The 14,579-nt window shown below is 41.3% G+C and overlaps 2 protein-coding genes across 5 annotated transcripts in view; one reads left to right on the forward strand and one right to left on the reverse strand.

The window, feature by feature from the left end:
* The first annotated feature begins 1,844 nt into the window (after positions 1–1,844).
* On the forward strand, positions 1,845–6,894 carry SFR1 (SWI5 dependent homologous recombination repair protein 1). 4 transcript variants are annotated; one of them, XM_054983087.1, is made up of 4 exons: positions 1,845–1,917; positions 3,983–4,100; positions 4,591–5,004; positions 6,044–6,889. In XM_054983087.1, the coding sequence occupies exons 2-4, from the start codon at positions 4,002–4,004 to the stop codon at positions 6,233–6,235; spliced, it is 705 nt and encodes a 234-aa protein (XP_054839062.1). In that variant the 5' UTR covers positions 1,845–1,917; positions 3,983–4,001; the 3' UTR covers positions 6,236–6,889. The 4 variants fall into 4 exon arrangements, with proteins under 4 accessions (XP_054839062.1, XP_054839060.1, XP_054839063.1 ...); XM_054983085.1 differs by lacking the exon at positions 1,845–1,917 and adding an exon at positions 2,023–2,166 and having other exon boundaries at positions 6,044–6,894; XM_054983088.1 differs by lacking the exon at positions 1,845–1,917 and adding an exon at positions 2,164–2,242.
* A 228-nt stretch (positions 6,895–7,122) lies between these two features.
* CFAP43 (cilia and flagella associated protein 43) overlaps positions 7,123–14,579 on the reverse strand; it is an 80,026-nt gene continuing 72,569 nt past the window's right edge. The window contains exons 38-39 of the mRNA XM_054983084.1: positions 12,312–12,465; positions 7,123–8,397 (exon numbers count right to left, since the gene is read on the reverse strand). Coding sequence (XP_054839059.1) covers positions 8,222–8,397; positions 12,312–12,465 — 330 coding nt within the window. The 3' untranslated portion in view covers positions 7,123–8,221. The remainder of the gene's footprint in view (positions 8,398–12,311; positions 12,466–14,579) is intronic.

Here is a 14,579-nt window from a genome sequence, read left to right on the forward strand (position 1 = left end):
TAGAGTAAATCATAATATGTTGCTTTTGACTGGATTAACTGATAACATGAGAATTATTTGATATTTTATATGGGGACTTGCTCTCTAATACTGAAAGTTGCAACAGGCTCACACACTAATAAAAATTTTGTTCTAACTTTCTTGGCTCTCTTGCGGCTTTTAGTAGAGTTTTGTAATATTACAGACCCCTTAAGGATGCTTTTATGGAAGTCATCTTAAGCCCCGTCATTCAAATGTTAATTCATACTCTATGAATGGTCTCCACATTATAGATATTTATCCTTTACAATGTTGAAACACTGGATTGAAAATTTAATTAATGAATGAGATCATTGTGTACACACAAACACATTTTACAGGCAGGTTTTGGAATGAATGCCTATTCCATTAAACTGGTATGAAGACAAAAAATTACTCAGTTGGTTCATTTAGAATTCATTTGATTCATTTAGCACTAAGAAAAGCAAAAATGATATAAACTGGGGTTTTTTGTCCAAAAAAAATTAAGAGGCAATAAATTGCTCACCAAAAACTAGTTGAGGTATTTGAAAAGCCTTGTGACAGGTAAAGCACTGACAAGTACACCAGAGACACAGTAGTGTATCAGGACAATGTTCTGCCCCAGCCAATAGGAGCTGTACTGGGGAAAGCTGAAATGTGATGGGATGGTTGTTAATCAGACAAGAAAGGTGACAGTTGATAATAGTTAGTCTAACAGTTGTAGGATTTAAAAAATCTGAGGAGCTCCAAGATCTTTTGGTTAAGTTCACCTTCCTGAGTGTACTGAGGTGTTAAAACAGGCCAGTGGAGTTTTGCTGGGCCTGCCATGTAACTTAGTTGCATCAGAGTGGTATGTTATAAACCTATCTGAGTGAAGGTTTTCCTGAGGCGCATACTCTCTAAAGCCAAACTCCCCACAACTTCTGGTTAAATGTCAGAATTTACCACAGTTATGTGTGTTTTTTTCTGAAATAATCTGTTCTTGTTCACTTTGAAAAGCAAATCATTTCATGCCTGCCAGTTTTACCTGCTATCAATCGAGGCTTGGGTGGGTAATACTCAGGCCCACATCCTATTCCCTCAAGCCCATTTTCTGTTTCTAATTTCCCATTGGAAATACTAGTGCAGGGGTGTAGGTGAAAAACTATCATGATAGGATGGAAAATATCCTGTGTGACGATTTCTCTCCTCAACCCCACAACCCCACCATACACCATAATTTTATTTTAATCCTGCTTGCTTGGCTTTGTTCAAGTAAAAAATTCTGAAACACCTTCAATGATTGTATACTATTAGCATGATTCTAACTGTTGGAACTGGAGTTTACACACAGTGATATGGCATGAAATCTCACTATATCCTTTACTAGCAAAAAAAAAAAATTGCAACGAAGCGGTATCTGTTGTTATAGACGTTTGGAACTTTGAGTTCCCTTTTAGCCACCATTTCGCTCCAATTAACTCTTCTTCCCTTCTATCCTCACTGTGTGAAGCAGAATGGGAGACTAACCCCCGTTAGCTCCTTACTCCATCCGCCGACTCGGTTGCGGTTACGGTTGCTGCTGCTGCTGAGCCTCGGTTACTCCTCCCCATTAAGGGCAAACTAGACCTTGCCACCGAGAAGCGGATATATACAGATGCGCCCCCCTCCCAACCTCACTGACGAGGGAAGGGATCAGGCGCCCATACATTTTTCAAAGACCCACGACTGAGCGTCCTCCAGCCCGCCTCTCGCTTACTCTCAGCCAACTCGCCGGCTTCTAGTCCAAAGCGAGGGCGCAGGCGCACAACGACTTCTATAAGGGGAACGCGAGAAGAGATTTCTCTTGGGGCGGGCTCAGCCTCTCCACCCAGAGCGGGAGATTGGAACGGTTGTGCGTCCTCGCCCCGTCAGCCTCCGATCTGCTAGTGCTCCGAGGTATGTAGGCGGGCAAAAGACGGAGCAACGTTGCGACCGTTGGGAGAAAGGGCGGGGCGCGAGTTCCTCTCGCGAGGGACGCGCTCCGGTTGTGGGCTACTTGCAAATGCTTCAGCTCGCGTGCGGAGCGTCTCGTTCCTGTCGTTTGCCTTTCCATCGTGATTTGAAGGGCTCCAGAGAGCTCGATGGTCGAGAGAGCGGCTTCAGTTCAAGGCGATACGTTTCAGAATTAAAAGGATTGGGATTGGCGTGAGTATTCACGTCAGCAGCTGGCTATACTAACGCTCGGGTGATTTCCTCACTCCCACTTCCCAAGAAAATTTCTGTTAGTTGGAGCACTTTTGCTAAATCATTTCCCCTAGTGCTTTAAGAGCTGTTTTTGTTCGTTTACTTCATTTATCACTAGCAGTAAAACAGAATACAGTAAGTGCCTATGCATACACGTGCGCTGCATCTACCCATCCAATTTCTTGGCAGAATGTCTATTTAAAAAACCCTTCAGTCTGAATAAAATACTTTTTAAAAAATAATTTTTTTCTGGTTCTGCCAGATATATGAAATATTTTACGCCTGTATCTTCATAATCTGGTAGAAATACTGTTCTGGAACAGTACAGTACATCAGATATTGCTCTGGAGGAGGAAAAAAATAAGCAGTCCAGTGATCTATGGCAGCTAGCCTGTTGCCTATCCAGCATCTTTGGCCATACCTTAGAAAATCTCTCTAGATGCTACAAGTCTTGAAGGTATGTCAAATTCAGCAATTTTTCCTTTGTCTAGAACAAGGACTCTTGTATAATCCATTGTAGTAGTTAGCCCGTGTGTTATTGTTAGCACAGTACAGTCTTAAAACTGTGTTCTTACTGTGATCTGAATTAGATCATCTGTCTCAAGGTTAATTGCTGCAGTGGCTGCCTCCAGAAGTAGCGAGCCCTTGCCAGAAAAACTGTCTTTGGCCAACACAGATTTTCTCCTCCTTTGAAACATTCAGAATCTAGCATAGCTGACTGCTAACAAAGCTCTTCAAATGGGGAAGGTCATTTATACTCTGTCTTTCTCCTCAGTGGGGACCCAAAGCCACTTACATAATTCTTGTCTCCTTGTGTTATCCTCACAACAATCTTGGGAGGTAGGTTAGGCTGAGAGACTGGTCCGAGGTCACCCAGCAAGCTTCCAGGGCAGAGCAGAGATTTGAACCTGGATCTCCCAGGTCCTAAAACTAAACCTGTCTACACCACACTGGTCTTAAAGGAAGAGCCCCTGCCTTTCCATTCTGTGGGAAGCTATGTCTGTTGCAGTTCTATCTGCTTCACAACTATTTTAAGTCCAACACCCCACCTCGTATTGACTGTATTCCCAATTCAGTGATTGTTAGCCATTATGGCAATTACCTTTTCCCTCCTGAATCCAATTCAGAGAACCCAGTAGACTCCTGTGAGTTCTACCCTTGTAAAGGTTGTTTGGCACACTTCTGCCCAAAGACTCAAATAGAGTTCAGCAGCAATAGCCCAAAAATGCCATAAGGATATTTTATTTAAAGCTCTAACATGAGAATGGCTTTTTCATTTGCAAGCTACAAGTGGGACTATATGTTATTTGGATGTATTAAATGGGGAGGAGTGGTGGTGTAGTGCTTAGCATGTTGGACTAGGACTGGGTAGATTCTCCTGGTTCAAATGCCCACTCTGCCTTGAAACTTTTTGGTTTACATCTGGGTTATCACAGACTAATCTGCTGTACAGGGCTGTTTGAAGGACACAATCTACAACTTCCCTGTACTCCTTTGAAGGAAAGGATAAAAATGTGATTGCCTCACACATGTTGAGGTCAGATACCTACAAAATATGGTACCGTGCTATATTTTAAGTAACAATGCACAAAACAAGGTGCTAAGTTGCTATCTATATGCCTCAACTAATGAGAAGTTAATTTCTAGACTTGCCCTGACAAGAAATTGTAGGCTGTTAAGAATCAAAATAATAGTAGTTAAAAGGATGCTAGATTGCTGAATGGGAGTTATGTTATTTATGTTCAGTGTATTTATAGATTCCATTTTACCTGTACAGCAAACAGTCCACTATCAAAATGGAAGTACCTGTATTGAAGAACCCTATGTCCTTGTGCTCTACTCCAGAGAACTGTGAGTCCCAAAGCAGCGGCAGCGGCTCTAGCTCAGGAAAACAGGTATGTAAACTTAGTATATCCTACTTAATGGCCAGTTATTCCTTTTGTGTTCTAGATGGTCCCAAACTGGTGTTAGGTAGTATCACCTGGTTGCTGGAAATACTATCGTAAGAAATTAATCTGTAACTTTAGCCCCAAAACTGTCTACAAAGTTAAACATTTTAACTGATTTAGATTCTTTTTTCTATCTACTGACGTGACAAAAAATGTTCATAAATAACATGTTTGTAAAAATAGTGTAACTGAAGTTATTTATTTCATTTATACTCTACCTTTCTCCCCAATGGAGACCCAAGGTGGCTTACATAATTCGCCTATTCTCCATGTTATCCTCAACAATCCTGTAAGGTAGATTAAGCTGAGAGTCTGTGACCGGCCCAAAGTTACCCAGTGAGCTTCTATGGCAGAGTGGGGATTTGAACCTGGTTCTCCAAGATCCTAGTCCAATACTCTTAACCACTATATCACACTGGTTCTGTATTCATTTTAGCCAATGAGTGCAACCCTTCGAGAACGGTTGAAGAAAGCAAGACGGTCCTTTAATTCAACTTTCACTGTAGCAAAGCGTCTTAAAATCAGTGAAGAAAATGACTGTGTTACTGATGAAGATACAACTTTACCTAAAAAAGGACCATGTTACATATCACAGTATGAAGGCAAACAGTTGGAAAAAGTTTCTGACAAAATCATGTGTATGAAAAGTGATCTGCAAGCTACAGAGCTTTGTGAGTCTGAATATAATGGATGCAGTAAAACTGGACAGGATTCTCCACAAGTTACTTTGTTAGAAACTAATTGCAGTCACTGGGAACTACTGGAGGAGAAGATGAAATTGGTTAAGAGGATTCAGGAAAAGGAGGAAATTCTTCGAAGACTTAAGCTGGTCAAGATGTACAGATCAAAGGTGAGATAACACCCTTGCTGTGATTGAAATTCACATTTTTAAAAATTAAATGCATTTAAAATAAATGCTTGTGTGAATATTAGTCTCACTAATGCCAGTGCATTTAGAAACAAGTTGGTAGTGCAAGAAAATGTAAATAATTATCTTCAAACAGATGTGTTAAATAATAAATGAATCCATTCTTTGTAGTCAAAAAATGCATTAGTGTTCATTAAGTACTACACCAGTCCAAGTGCTAATCACCTGAAGGGCGGCATGTAAATCAAATGTTTTTTAAAAAGCTGACAAATGTTCGTGTTGCACTTGTATTTAATCTGTCTTTGTTCTTTTATTTTGTCATTTATAGTCCGCCTTTCTCACTGAGACTCAAGGTAGATTACACAATGTAAATCAATGTGATCAACAGCTGGGACATTCAATGAACAATGCAATAGGACATTCAAATGCAAATTTGCAGAAGTTTGAAAGCAAGCAGAAATCTGATACAGAGCTGAAACGGTGTTAAAACAGCATAAACAATTAAACCCGACATTAACGCAGAAACTAACCAGTTGGAGCATAGTACACATTAGTATAGCCTCAGTCCCTATCCTTTTATCAAAATCTCTCTGAACCATTTCTTTACAGTTCAGCCCAAACATCTGTGCTTTATGCTGGTTCTGTATAATTAAGAAATAATTTATTGATCTGCTTCAAAGTTATATGTAATCTGCCTTGTCTCAGCAAGAAAAGTGGACTATAAATAATGTAAATAAATAGTAACTGCAAACCAATCGCCATAAACAAGAGCCATTCACGTACCTGGGGGCTGTTGCTGACTATGATTTCAAATGCATGCACGTTACCAACTTTTAGGGGAGTGGGGTTGGGAAGTTATAGCAATCATGATGTCTTATGTTTACTGACATTTTTGCTTTTAATGTGAATTCTAAGGTTTTTTGTTTTCTGCGATAATGTGTGACTTGTACCTATTTTCTACCTAGTGTTGTATATTGTCTATCTCCAGTTAGAGCATTATTTAGTTATCTCTCTGTTTCAGAATAACCCGACAGAACTGCAGTCTCTGATAGTAAAATGGCGAGGTAGTTCCCAAACAATGCTATATGAACTACAGTCTGCGTTGTCTACAGATGGCAAGAAATTAAGTATTACAGAGCTGATAGACAATTTTAGACTAGATGACCAACTGCTACATTATTTGAGAACAGAAGAAGATTTTACAGATGCATAACTACAAACAACTAATTTTTTTTTAAGGTTAACATCTGTGTTTCGTGTTGTTTAACTGGACTAGTCAAAGAACTGTGATGTTATGCAGTGAAGACTAGAAGAAACAAGTTTCTAAGTAAAGCTAATCCTTTTATTTATGTGGTGAAAACATTTTCAAATATGAAAAAGAAACTGGCTGTATTGTAGCAACTTTCATACTTTTGGAAGGTTAGATCTGTGTTACTTATAATGAAATTAAAAACTTTTTTTCTTTAGCCCAGAATATATACAGGCTTTAGTGCAATGCTGTTTCAAATTCTGTTTGACCTGTAAGTATTTACGGAGTATGAAATGTTTTCAATACGGAGTTTCATTTGCTTGTGTGTTTGTGTGTGTATATATAGAACACAGTCATCTGTGCTCTCTCTCTCTATTAAATTGTAAAGTTGAATGTATATTAAATTGTAAAGTTGAGTGTATAGTTCTTCTATACCCCAATATCAGGAAAGGGACAGCATCTATCCAAATACTGATTGATTTTTATACTGCAAAAAGCAGTTTCATGGTTTTGCTTATAGTAAACTTGCGGCCTGCTCCTATCAGCGGTTACTCATTAAGTCCCCCTTTGCTCATTAAGACTTATGTTTAGGATTGAAGTATTCAGTAATTAAAACATATTAGGTTATTTAATAACAGATTTGAGTATTAGGCACTGAGACATTAATAGTACAGTCCTAAAAATACTTTCATGGAAGTAAGCCCTACCAGATAGACCTGAGTAGTATTCATGCATAGACCAGTTTATGGTTGTTCCCTAACAGTGCAATCCTAAACAGAATTACTCTATTCTAAGCTCTTTGGTCTTTATGAAATTGTATAAAAATTCTAGAAAACTGCAGGCTAAAAGACAAGGAAGAACTCCTGAGATGGTCTCCATGTCTTGCCCTCCCCTATTCCTCTTCATTTCTTTATCTACTTTCTAGTCTTCATTCAGCAATCTTGCTTTCCTTCTGTCCTCAGCTTCTCCCAAACTTCAGTCTACCCTTGAAAACTACTCCAATGCATGGAGCCAGTGTAAAGTTTTAATAGTTTCTTCTCTTAGAAGCTGAATTGTAAATATGACACCTTTGTTCCCTGAGAAGGAATGTTTGTGAACATTCCAACTCAGCAAATAATTGAGAATGATGTACTTACAAGAGCAGTGCAGATAATCAGAAGTCTATTCTTTAAAAACTTATGTGATAAAATATTATAGTTCTTGTCAAAATAAAAGATAAAGCAACATACATAAAACTACTGCGTTAAAGTAGTCATAAGCAGTGAAAAGAAAACTTCCTTGAGGACTTGCATGCCCACAAAATTGCTTTATTGGAGGCAGAAACAAAAGCAAAAGGGAGCAAGTACTCAAGTACCAAAACAAACCGACACAGGGATTTGAAAATGTATTAACAGAGAATTAGCTATATAAAAGATGGTTATCAAATGTCAGTTATCAGAAACAATACAGTATCACAGTGAATAAAATGATCTAGTTAACAGAATAGTGATGAGACACCAGGTTGATCCTAATTTCATATGTCGTCATCAGATTAGTGTAGAGAAATGTTTGTATATCAAGGAGTGGGCAGTAGCTGAATCTCCATAAATTCTGAACAATTCCAAAGCAGAGAAAACAGAATGCACTGGAATATTATTCATGTGGATGTTTCTTCTGTCACTTTAATAATGGAAGATACACAATTATAGAAGAACTATATCCACTCTGATGGTGTTCCACTGGATACCTTTTCTCTGCTTTGGAACTGTTCACAATTTATAGAGATGTAGCTGCTTCCTAGTTGTTGTCTGATGAAGACATACAAGAGAAGAATCTATCCAAGGTTTTATCATATTGTCATTCTGACACCATATTAAATTTGTATGGAATTCAATTACAATCTTCCTTTGATAAAATTAATATTGCAGTTAATACACCTTTTTCAAAGTCCTTCCTTAGAGCACCACCTTACTAATACTCTTGCACATCAAAGAAAGCAGGGAATGTTCTCATTCTCAGCCTCTCCACTTCAGCCTGAAGGATGGACAACTCCTGAGCCTGTGCTTTGGCAAGGTCCACAAGTTGCTGTCGCTGTACAATGTCTTCATAATGTTCTTTATAAATCTTTTGTTTAAGAAGTTCTGAGTCTGCAAAACATATATTAATTGAGTTGTATCTAACAAACATTTTCCATGGCGGAGTTGTGTTTTTTGCCAAGTCCCCTTCCCAGTGTAGCTCCTCACATTGTGTTCACCCTGGGTCTCACTTGATTGTTTGCAACAGAATTTGCAGTGACTTAAAGTGGGAAGTAAAGTTGGATTATGGGATACAGCCCAATGAGAATGGACTATGTGATGGAACTGTTGTCCGTGCTGTCCATATGATCTACTTTCTTCAAGCAGTACTAGCAATGCTGTGGGAACAACCATGCTGCTGTTGGGTAACATATGAAGTGGCCCTAATTAAGCAATTGGTGAAATTTTCCTCCTTGGGTTGGGTGGAGGGGGCTACTAAATGGATCAATACCACACCTTATCTGCAATGAGCAGTAATGTAAGGTCTGACAAATTATTCCTTTGTAGAAATTACAAAAGTAATCAAAGGGATTCAGATAATACAAAGGAAGAAATGCTAATATATTTGCACACAGTTGAAGAGTGCTATGGCAATGTTATATGTGTAAACTGATTCACATATTTAATATGAAGATGGAAGATTTGTATTCACTTACCATGAAGCTTCCTTTCTCGGTGGTCCAGGAGTGGGGCAGTCCTGACTTTTGGGATACAGCTCCTCCTCTCCGAAGGCAGGGTCAGTCAGCTGATTTTGATCCCGGCGGGGAGGGGCTTGTCCCTGGAATCACCAATCTGTTCCCAAGCCCTGATTCCCCATCATGATGCCAAGAGGGAAAATAATAACCCCTTCAATTTTTTTTTAATAAGTAGAAAGGTCCCTCCCTTGAATCCACTGGGAAGAAGACTATCACCCTAGCTCTTCATCCAATCCTAGAAGCTGCCCTGCAAGTAACTTGGGTGGGCAGGACTGCTCCACTTCTGGACCACGAAGAAAGGGAGCTTCACGGTAAGTGAATACAAATCTTCCATTCTCTGGTGGTCCTAGGAGTGGGGCAAGCCTTACTTCTGGGACATACAAGAGCAGTGTGCCCCAGGGTGGGCAGTCCGGCTTCCAGGCCTAGAGGGTGTGTTGTAGTACCCTCCTGCTAAAGATTGTCTCTGGGGAGGGCAACTTATCTATCCTATATTTCTCGATGAGAGAATATACTGATTTCCATGTGACCACCTTATCGATCGTTTCTAACACTTAAAGATTTATAGGTTGCCTGTATGGCTGTTTCCCATAGTGAGTGCACCCTGACGTCTATGGGCATCCCCAGACCTCTGGCTTGACATGCCAGAATTATGTACCCTCTGCTTTACCTACTTAGCCAAGAAAAGGACACTCTGTGTCCCAAGGAGGATTTCCTGCAAATACATAACTAGCATCCCAGACTTGTGAAAAACTGTTTAGTCCTGCCCTAGTGGAATCTCAATGGGCAGCACAGGATTAGATGGCAGGCTGGTTACCAGATCATCCACCAATGGCAGCTTGCTCCTCTCAGTAACCCCTGGAACTAATGTATAAGACTTGGGGCGGGGGAGGAAATAAGAATAGTTAGTTTTGCCAGAGTTTCCCTCTTAGACCTCTGCAAGTATGAGAGACTACTGGAACGGAATCCCTGATGGGGTTATTCCTGATTCTAGGGAGGATTCTCTCCAACCCCTTAGACCTTAAGGGAAAAGACTCCAGGATCCTCATCACCTTAGGGAGTCTTTTAGGATACGGCTCCTGAGGAAGACTTGCTAGGGAATTTTCCTTTCTTTTAACAGCTCCCCTTTCTTCTTGGCTGAGGGAGAAAACTGATAGCTCAGGGTCCTCAGATTGAAGGCTTAAGCGAGATATGTGCTCTTAATGGCCCTTGCCTCCTCTTTAATCTGGGGGGGGGACCCTTTACCTATCTGGAGTCAGACCCCCACACTGGAATGCCTCTCTTGCCCATTTGAGAGTCTAGCCACTAGACTATTTATTGGTGTACCTTCAGGACCTCTTTGAATTTCTTATTTCCATCCTGGGCCATGCCAGTTCGTTTGTTAAATAGTAACTATGGCTGCGACTAAGTAAATAGGGGGCATGTAATTGCTTTCCCTTTAGTGGTGGAAAATATCATCCAGTCATAGTTGCCTCTGCAACACTGGTCTCTTTTTTGGAGGTCTCCCATCCAATTGCTAACCAAGGTCAACCCTGTTGAGGTACTGAGATCTGATGAGATCTGGCTTGCCCGGACTAACCAAGTCAGAAGCTGTGATAAGGTCAGAATTATCATCATTCCTCCAGAACCACTAGGTAATTGAGACTGGTTTACCCAAGGTCAGCCACCAAGTTTAAGCAATTATGGAACTCGAACCAGCAGGGTAACGATTCGTGGCCCAGCAGTTAACCACAACATTACAGCAACTCACTTCAGGCTTCCTTGCTTGGTGGATGCAAAATCCAGACCTTCTCCCTTTCACTAGTCTCTTGAGAGGTCCGGGAGTAGGCCGAGGCCTGGGAGCTGGGCAAGTTTAGGCTGCAGGCTTGTACTCTTGAGGCCTGGAAGGAAGCTTGGCCTGCTTTTGCTGACATACCACTAGCAGAAAATTTTTCAGGCATTCTTGCCTGACAGGCCCAGGGCCTTGGGCTTTTTCTCTTTCTCTGGTCTGTTGAGAGGCCTAGAAGGGGCTGAAGCCTGGGAGTTTAGAAAGTCTAGGCCGCAGGCCTGCGCTTTTAGAGGCCTGGGAGGTGGCTAATCCTGCCTTTGTTGACATTCTGCCATCCAGGCTCCTGGGCATTTCTCTTTCACTGGCCTGTTGAGAGGGCCAGAAGGGGGCCGATGCCTGGGAGTTTGGAAAGTCTAGGCCGCAGTTTTATGCTCTTGGAGGCCTGGGAGGTAGCTAGGCCTGCCTTTGCTGACATTTTGCCATCTAGGCCCTTGGGCCTTTTCTCTTTCACTGGCCTGTTGAGAGGCCCAAAAGAGAGCCAGGGCCCGTGAGTCTGGCACCACTAGGCTGTAGCTTTGAGGCCTGGGATGCGGCTGGGGTTTGCCATTAATGACATTCCCGCCAACAGAAATTTTCCTGCCGAAAGGAGAAACAAAAGTGAAAGTGTGCCTCACAAGTCTCGGCTGAAACGAAAGAGAAATAAAGGAGGGCTCCCTTTTATTTAGGCGAGCTGACTCTGAGGCTTCTGCTACTCTTTTTTTCCTCCCTCTTTCCTTTCATGGCCCCCATTACCCGCAGGATCAAGCTTACTGCGGATCATTCAGGGCTGCTGGGGTTGGAGCAGGTCCTGCTGGAGGCTGCTCCTTCCAAGCCTGAGGGAGTTCCCGATAATATCAGTCTCTACATCAGGCTACTGTGGACTCAAACACTGCACCCTCTGGCCATCTGGGGGGGGGGTGGTTCCTCTCAACCCGAAGGTGGGGAACCTCGGTGGAGTTTTGCAGTTGTGGCTGTGTAACCTAGGAAAACCTAGGGACCTCTGGCTCTAATGCTTGCTGTCGCTCCAAGTGAAATGGGGGTGGGGTAGGCGGTAGGGCCTTTCCTTTCCCCTATGAGCTCCATACTGCCTGTGGCCTCCCTGAGTTTACAGGCACGCATCACCACGCCTAGCTCATCTCTGGCAGTTTCTTCTTCACCAGGATCACTGCGCTCTGCAGAGCGTTGCTGAAGACGTCCTGCTCCGATGGCAGGGCCAGAAAGACTGGTGATTCCAGGGACAAGCCCCTCCCCTCCAGGATCAAAATCAGCTGACTGACCCTGCCTTCGGAGAGGAGGAGCTATATCCCAAAAGTCAGGACTGCCCCACTCCTAAGACCACTGGAGAATGATCCTGTTGAGAAAAGCATATATTTACGGTATGTGCAAAATGATATTTCATGGAGTAGCAATTTGCTATGTTCAGTGGATTAATCTTTGTGTCAGAAAAGAGCATGAAGTGGCCAAGCAACCCTCATAATATGACTCACCAGAACACTCAAAAATGTGCCTCCTTTCTGACACTGAAACAAGCATTTCTTGTATCTCCTTGCTGAGTTTCTGGTTTGCTACCTTTTTCTGATCAATTTGCTTCTCCAGCTCCATGATAAGTTTCTCCTGTTTTTGAACATTTTTCTTATGAACCTGGCCATTGAAAAACAAAGTGCATATAAGATTTGCTTGGACAGATTTAAAAGATAACTTGTTAAAGCAAGCTTTATTTCACAGGCACCAAGATGCTTTCATTAGATTTGGTATGACATTTTTATAGTCACTTTCCAATATAAAAGATGACAAAGGACATGGAGAGTATTCAAATAAAGTATTTACTGGGATGCAACCAGTAGCAAAAATGGATTTTATACAGAAAGGAAGCCAGAGTGCAGATGAGTACAGAATTATTACTATTTAATATTGACTATCTTTTCAGATGAGATCTCAAAACAGATTATATTACTAAATAAAATAGTAGTAATGGTATTAAAATAGAAACTAAATTAGCAGTAGCCAGAAACTAGAATTAAATTCACAAAAGTTTACCTGAAGAAAATGTTTTTTGTGCACTGAATAAAGACTAGCACTATACACATATTGCATGATCATAGCCAATGTGCACTAAGGGGGATCAAAATATTTATGCTGCATTTCCACCTAAATAGGGTCCCTAAGGCAGCCAACATCAGACAGTAAAAGTAAAATAACATTTATATATACATTTAAAATGTGTATATATAGATACAGACAAATGCACAACCAAAGAGGAGATCCAATAAGAATTTACTGGGAATACACCAAATGAAATCAAGTCTTCACTTGCTATTGGAAAAAAAGGTGAATCTCCCTGAGAAGGGAATTAAAATGTTTCAGTTCCATGAAAAGAAGGCCATTTCCTGGCTTGCCACCTGTCTAGCCTCAGATGGCAGGGGCACCTGAACCTATGCAGATATGTGCACACACTATCAACATTTGGGTAAAAAACATATAAGAGGGATTGGGTCTAGCATCCTTGGTTGTGAATCAGAGGAGGGGCCGGCATTCTGCGTTCATGCTATGCTGTTGTACAGGGCTACTGTTTTTACAGTTTTCAATAAGAGACAAAAGTAAAAAAAGGTGAGTAAAGTCATGTTGAAGAAAGACGCCTTCGAGTACCATTAACTTCAAAGAACTTTCAGATAATTACAATCAGCATGAGCCTATACATGGTTAGAAATGTTACATTGGGTTGGATCCAAGGAAGCACTGTTGCCAGTGGATTTCCACCTGTGTGGCCTGATTTTCTTGCCATAACCCCACTTAGGGTTGCCTGACCAAGCTTGGGAACTGGCAGAAGGGTTGGGGGCACAGTGATGGGGGGGGGGGAATGTTGGCTGGAATTGCTGAAATTCTTAAAGATTCCTCAATGTTGCTTTTGGATTTCCCCAGAAATGATGTAGTGATACAGCCTATGTTACTGTGTTTTTTCCTCCTTTCCACCATTGCTTGAAGCGGTAGTGGACAACAAGGGCTACCAGCACAAAGCCTCCCACCACAGTGAAATGGTGTTCCTGAGGGAACCCTGTTCCCTAGAAGTAGCATTTGGGGCTGCAGCAGAGAAAGGTAAGCAAGTATGTCACGCTGTGAGAGTAGGAATCCTTTTGCCCACTGAAATGCTCCATTGGATCCAAGCCAGCTTCCAATAAAGTTTGTATTATTTCAGCCTTGTTTAATAGGTAGAGGATGGGGAATTGCGCACATGAGGCAGAGGACAGAAAATTTTCCCAAGTGGCTAGAAAAGAACATGAAATATTTTACAACATTATAATGTTCTATGTAAAAAGCCACAGCTCAGGGAGTGACATTCAGGAGCAAAGCTTGAGCCCCCTCAAGTTATCAGTAGCAAGAAAATCCATTTCTCAGCAAAACAAAAGGTTCTAGGTAGTTGCTTTCTGTTTTCCAAAAATGGCAATGTCCATAAAGTATGCCCAAAATGGCATACTACAGACCCAGCTAGTTGCCAAGTGGAATCCTTCCTGCCTTTCTATAGATGTGTAAGTCTGTGTGGAGAAAGGAAATCGAACATACTACACTCAGCAAAGCAGCTTGACCCTTCCACTTTCCTTGATGAAATGAGGCAAATGCACAGGTTACTTTTCAAGCTCGCCCAACTGAATAATCTGCATTAAAGTAATAGATATATTAGGAATAACTTAAAGAAAATTTTTTAGTTCATCAGAATTCTTCATCGGACTAAGCAAGAAAAAAAGCCAGGGGGATTTTGC

Source organism: Eublepharis macularius, chromosome 6 (genome assembly GCF_028583425.1).
Source record: "Eublepharis macularius isolate TG4126 chromosome 6, MPM_Emac_v1.0, whole genome shotgun sequence".
Classification (NCBI taxonomy): Eukaryota; Metazoa; Chordata; class Lepidosauria; order Squamata; family Eublepharidae; genus Eublepharis; species Eublepharis macularius.

Excerpts from the sequence above, each read along its gene's own strand:
- SFR1 (XM_054983085.1), top strand. The coding sequence starts at position 2,024 with ATGCTTCAGCTCGCGTGCGGAGCGTCTCGTTCCTGTCGTTTGCCTTTC. Across the intron at positions 4,101-4,590 it reads GCTCTAGCTCAGGAAAACAG|CCAATGAGTGCAACCCTTCG; the intron begins GTATGTAAACTT and ends TATTCATTTTAG. Across the intron at positions 5,005-6,043 it reads TCAAGATGTACAGATCAAAG|AATAACCCGACAGAACTGCA; the intron begins GTGAGATAACAC and ends TCTCTGTTTCAG.